Source organism: Homalodisca vitripennis, chromosome 7, assembly GCF_021130785.1.
Source record: "Homalodisca vitripennis isolate AUS2020 chromosome 7, UT_GWSS_2.1, whole genome shotgun sequence".
Classification (NCBI taxonomy): Eukaryota; Metazoa; Arthropoda; class Insecta; order Hemiptera; family Cicadellidae; genus Homalodisca; species Homalodisca vitripennis.
In genome coordinates this window covers 108,817,029-108,823,392 of record NC_060213.1, presented here as the reverse complement: position 1 = coordinate 108,823,392, position 6,364 = coordinate 108,817,029, and the positions used below count along the sequence as shown (strand labels likewise).

Genomic DNA, 6,364 nt, shown 5'->3' with positions numbered 1-6,364 from the left:
TTCCCTGGGTGGGTGATTAATGATAAGGAGGTTAAGACAAGAGGGGGTTTAATTCGTCAGGATATTGTCTGGTCATATAACAAATTCCCAGGGGGGGTTAACGTTCCCGGGAGGGAATAAGTCTCCAGGGGGTTATCTGGTCATACCAGATCCTTCCCAGGTGGGGTTAAGAGATTTTGGTGACTGTCAAATTTCGGACCTGAGTCATGGCAGAAATTTTTCCCTGGGGGGTTAATTTACCAGGGGGGTTAACACGCCATCAGGGGTGAATGTACAAGGAGGTATATCAGGTTCATACCTGGAAATCCCCGGGGGGGGGTTTAATATTACCGGGGTTAATGACACACTTGGGCCTTTTTAGAGGGTATTGTGGTCTGTGAACACGTATAAATATTCCACTGTCCCTATCTACTATTGAACGCTTAGCTAACGCTCACCCCCCTCCCGAAGCCAACAGGACCTTTTCTGTAGATCACGTGATTTCCTAAATCCCGTTTCAAATTTGTTTTGAGTTACGACCAACCGTTTAGCCGCTATCATGCCCGGATGTAAATTTTTAAGCGAAAATGTACCAATAATATCACTTAATCGCGTCTTTTCGTTCAAACTAAGGGTAAAATAAGTAAAAAAGTCCCCTGTGACCTATTTGTATTCAATCTTATTTTCCTAAATAAAACGTTAGTCTTCTTTGAACCTCCGACCAATGGTTTCGCCGCTATCGAACCCCAAAAACAAAAGTTTCTCGCGTAAAAATTTACAACAAAATTGTACATAATCACGTTTTCGGCCAAACCAATCGAGAATAGGGCAAAAGATTCACTGGACCTTGATCTGTAGAATCGCGGCAATTTGCCTAATTTGAAATGGGTCACTCAGATTTGAGCAACGACCAACGGAATCGGCCGCTCATCCGGGCCTTGAAGCATTAATTTTATCGACAAAATCTCTGGAATTTCAAAATGTTCGAGCGTTTTGTACGCTAACCATGAAGATAGAGCAAAAGGTCCTTAGCACCTTTTTGATCGTTCACATTACATTCCTCGACCAATGAATTGTCCGTCAGATCCGAGCTAGGCCTCCAACGGATCGCGGGCGCTATCGTGGCTTACAAAAACTGCCTGCAGGGGTGAAGAATGCGCGATTTTTTGGGAATTTTTTTGAGGGTTGAAAATGCAAAAGATTTCTCACTTTTCGGGATTTTCCTGGTGGTTACACGGTGGAAAAAGCTATCTGTGTAACAAATTCAAGTCTCTAAACTGCATCTGGAAGTATGCTTAGAATTATATACGTGAGTGAGTGAGATCAGTCAGTCTTACACATGCGGATATGTATATTTATTAGACAATTCTTTGACATCAGCTGAACATGTTGTGAATAATAATTAATGGCAATATGAAGATTGGTGTGAACCACGATAGCATAGATTATAGGAAGCTACGGTAAAGTTTTCATTTACAGCCTAGTTAATGCCTTTTATATTCTAGCTTTTTAAATAAATTTTAATTACTTTTTTACGCAAACAACTATTTGAGATTTTGTAACACTGTACAGTTTTTTGTAAACAATAAAAGTGTGTATTTTCATTCAACCTGTAAACAATTCATATTTACATTCTACTATCAATCAAACCAATTGTTTCTCTATTTTCAGTAACAAAATTTAGCCATGTCCTTGCGCGAAGATAAGAAACAAAACTAGTTATGTCCAACAGTTTGTAACAAAACTAGCAACTGTCCAAACGATTATATGCAATAAAGTCCTTTAATTCAACCTTTTTTATAGGCTTGAAATGGATCTTATTAAGACATTACTTTTATCCTTTTAACACATTAATTACCAATAAAAAACTAAGTTGCAAAAGAGAAAATACCCCAAACAGTTTTTTTTGGATTTCTGAACATTTACCCATAAATGACAGACGAGTTTTTGATTCTAGCCCCCTCATATACCTTTTTATACCATATAATGATGGAACAGTAACAAACAGCTATGAAAGAGAACATAATTCTTATTATGGTCAACCCCAATGTCTTTCTGCAATTATTTTCAATTTTCTCAAAGTCAGTGGCTTTACTTAAATAATTTACTATACTCACTTCTTGAATTAAATGTTGATTATGACGCTAAAAGGTAAACTTCTAGTTGTTCTGTGATTACACTAAGTCCTAATAAGTAATCAGAGTCCTGAGAGGAAATGTTTATCGTTCGTTTCATACATTCTTACTCACTCTCAATTCCTTCTATGTTGCTAATTAGATAATATAAATAGATTATATCCAGATGTTAGACTTGTAGTCCGATCAATTTAGACATTGACCCTTACAAAAATTCCCAGAAAGCTGACAATGCATAGATGTTAGGGACACCATTGTTATGAGATTGTGAAAAGTCCCTATCAATCTCATGACTGCAAAAAGTTTTATTCAATGTCAAAGTTCACAAAAATTTTTTTTTATTTTTAAGCGAAACGGTTAGTTTTATGATAAAATATGTCAGACAAAAATTGTAGATCACGCAATTATCTACACAAATTGTCCATACACATTTTTTCATAATACTAACCATTTTTGAGAAAAATACAATTAAAAAAGTTTCTTACGCTGTATTGTCTATAATATGTAAACGTCTCCACGCCACCTACGAGGTAATGTACCTAGCGCGTTTTTTAATGTGGTTTCCCCGGTAGGCCACAGTCTATTCCAGTAAAATTTAATGAATGTTTGGTTAATCTACTTCTTTTCAGTCGTTAACACTCTTGTCAGAGTGGTCGTTGTCGATCAGGTACAGCTCCATGTTCCATGGAGTTCCATGGTTGTAAATATGGTTGTAAACATATTTTATTCATCATCATTAACCTGTACAAGCCCATGGGGTCAGCATCGACCTCTACTAGTACAAAAGTAGTAGAGTAGTAATATAGTAATATAATAATAATAATTATAATCATATAATTAAATAAATATAATAATAGTAATATAATAGTAGTAATAGAGACACAGTTGATCTGCTCCATATTCTGGGTATACTGTATATGATTTATATGTAATAGTACACTAATGCTTTAACCTGTATAAGCCCATGGGGTCATTACCCACCCTCTACTAGCACAAATGTATAACAGAGGAACAGTTAGTTTATCTGCTCCATATTCTGGGTATACATCAGTTAATTATTTCTTCTTCTTCCCTCTCTCTATCTTCTTCTATCTCTTTTCTTCTTCTTCCTCATCTTCTTGAGATGACGTAAATTGTACTAACAGCGATACATAAGTTATTTCGTCGATACACCAACACCATTGTTCTGGGTCCAGTTGATTACCAAGCCACACCTGAACCTGGTAATATACACGATAAAAATGTTGGTGAGTAGAAGCCGCGGTTGGAGAAAGGCAAGATAATATTGCACGCGTTTGTTTTGCAAAAGAGAAGTAACGTAATGTCAATGTAGGCGTAATGAGAAGTTACTTGTCAATGGAAGTAATTTTTTAGAGCTCCATATGCAGACCATAGAAAGCGAATTCCGTTGGTGATTAGAGTTTCTGGTGAAGAGTTGATATTTTCGAAAGCTGGTGCACAAGTAATAAAATTTTATTTTTCAAACAATTTAAAAATTATTGTTTTACCCCTTCGAAACATTGCTGATGTTGTACCACAGCCAGTCATTACATGTAAAAAGAGTATATGATTCAGTGGCGTAGCGAAGGGGGGGTCCAGGGGGTCCGGACCCCCCCGAAATGTTAAGACGTATTAAAAAATAAAGCATGGAGCAGGAGAAAAAAGGAGAGTTATCATTACTCTTGTCTACAAACATGAAATTGATTGATTTAATTAATTAAAGTGACCGTTGTTAAAAATGTGATGGTCCTTTCGTTTAAATCATAAAGTATCAAACTTGCGGTGTCATCAGAACGAGACTGAGCATTTTTCCTAACTGAGTCTTTAAATAAAAGAGTTGTCACTTTACAAATTTTACGACGAGATTTCTGTGCTTGTTTCTTTTCATATTCCTTATTCAACTCATTGCCGCAAAATAAACAACAATTTCAAAAGAAAAATATGACTCAGTTATAAGTTGTCTAGTACGAGGAGAACTTTTTGAGAGGTACAAGCTGATTCCTCTTCATTTTGCCGTTTAGTTGCTGCAATTGTACTCTTTCGATTGTATTGTTTGCGACACTGCACATGAATTGTCACTGTTCTTCAAGTAATCAGTAAATTGATCCTCCCTTTGAATACTCGCATCAATTAATGTCTTCATGCCGCGATCAACAGTAACACATGCACTTTAAGACAAAAGTTTAGTGCAAATAAAACAGAATTGCGACATATTTTCAACAAAAAGTGAATACAGCACAAACTTTAGCAGAGAATATTTGAAAGAAATACGTGTTTTCACTACGAAGGGTATTTCAAGACTAACGGTGATTTAGGTGCGATCTCAGAAAAGCAGGTAGACGGAACGGCAACACGAACAATGGAATGGCAGGCAGATGTTTTTCAAGGGCACACGGTCTCTTAGAATTAGGGACTCCGATTTTTAAACATCATATTCTCAGAATTATCGGTCAACATGAATGTATTAGTCACGCAGACTTATATAGTTTTATATATTTTACAAGCCCAATGATATCATAGGCAGCTTAGTCATGCTTATTATTGACAATACAGCGTAAGATTGTTCTGTAGTAGTTTTTTCTCAAAAATGGTCAGTGTTATGAAAAAAGTGCAAGGAAAACTTTTGTAGATAATTACATGATCTACAATGTTTGTCTGACATATTTTATCATGAAACTAACCGTTGTGCTAAAAAATTAAAAAAACCCAATTTTTGCGAATTTTGACCTTGAATAAACATTTTTGCAGACATGGGATCGATGGGGACTTTTCACAATTTAATAATAATGGTAATCGGATGGAAAATCCAAAATCCGAAATTCCTCCTGAAACACTCAAAAAATTATTTATAGAACAAATAAATGAGGAATTTTCAGACTACATAAAAATTTACACAGATGGATCGAGAAACGCAGAGGGTTCTGGAGCAGCTGTATTATTACAAGGTAGGCCTAATCATCTTAGTTATAAATTCTGTTTACCCAAAATAGCTTCCAGCTACACAGTCGAACTTTACGCCATAAAGAAAGCAATCGAGATAGCGAATCTTCAACCAGGTAACAAAGTACTAATTTGTTCTGACTCAAAAGCAGCCATCCATGCAGTCAAAACAGCCTGTAAACTTGATTATATTGATAACATTACATCCCAAATCGTGGAGGAGGTCCTTTCTTCAGAAAAGAAAATAACACTTCAGTGGGTTCCTGGTCATGTGGGTATTACACCAAATGAAATAGTAGATAAGCTGGCGAAAGAGGCAATTCAGACAGGAAAAGTAATCAAAGATCTGGTCCTTCCGATGGGTGACTTTGTCAGCCATTTAAAATGTGAAATGACATCCTTATACAAAGCTGAAGTAGAACAAAGCAATAAAGCAAGATGGTATAGGGATGTGCAGCGGGACCTTCCTATGGTCCCATGGTTTAAGAATGCTAAGATAGGAAGAAGTAAACTAGTCACAATAATTAGGCTAAGACTGGGTCATGCACAGGTAAATGAAACTTTATTCAGAATAAACTGCTACTTTACTGAAAAATGTCTCAAGTGTACATTGAATGTGAAAGAAAGTCTTCAGCACCTAATCTTTGAATGCCCAACATATGATAGCTTCAGAGAACCATTAATACAACATTTAAAGGAAAAGAAAGTAAGGCCACCATTCTATCTCAAAGAGCTGTTGGTAAGTTTTGACTTAGGCGTATTGTTAGAAATAGTAAGGTACCTAAATAGTATAAATAGGTCAATTTGATAAAGGCAATTGGGTGTTACTAACATTCAAGTATAGAACTCTTCCACACTATCTTGGAGTCATATTTGTTACCTACTCCAGGTTCTAACAATTTGTATTTATCTCCAGGGTCTGAATCCTTTTCGGAGTAGAAAGTCGCCTGGAGGACCTCAGGCGTGAAGAAAGTCTGATCAGTGGGCCCCAACCATTTCCATTGATCCTGTAACCTAAAAGCCTTTCCTATAGCTTGTCCCCCTCTGTGTGTAAATAACTGAACACTACAGGAACAATTGATTGATAACAAAGTCAGGTTATAGGCAAATACTAACATTTATGTGGAATTGTAATTAACTTCCCCTTCCCATGAAAAGAAACAGTGTGAAAGTGAAATAAAAAAAAAAAAAAAAATAACACCCTCACCACAAATCAGTTAAATGCAATACATACAGTGAAAAGTGAAATAAATAGTAAGGGTTATTCAAAACATTCAAAGTGCGATAAAAACAGTGGAAAGTGAAATAAA

At 36.0% G+C, this 6,364-nt stretch overlaps 1 protein-coding gene across 1 annotated transcript; it reads left to right on the top strand.

Annotated features, from left to right (window-relative positions):
* The first annotated feature begins 5,110 nt into the window (after positions 1–5,110).
* Positions 5,111–6,257, top strand: LOC124366175. Its single transcript, XM_046822529.1, has 2 exons — positions 5,111–5,793; positions 5,971–6,257. Exons 1-2 carry the CDS (start codon positions 5,413–5,415, stop codon positions 6,019–6,021), a joined length of 432 nt encoding a protein of 143 aa, XP_046678485.1. The 5' UTR covers positions 5,111–5,412; the 3' UTR covers positions 6,022–6,257.
* The last annotated feature ends 107 nt before the right edge of the window (positions 6,258–6,364 follow it).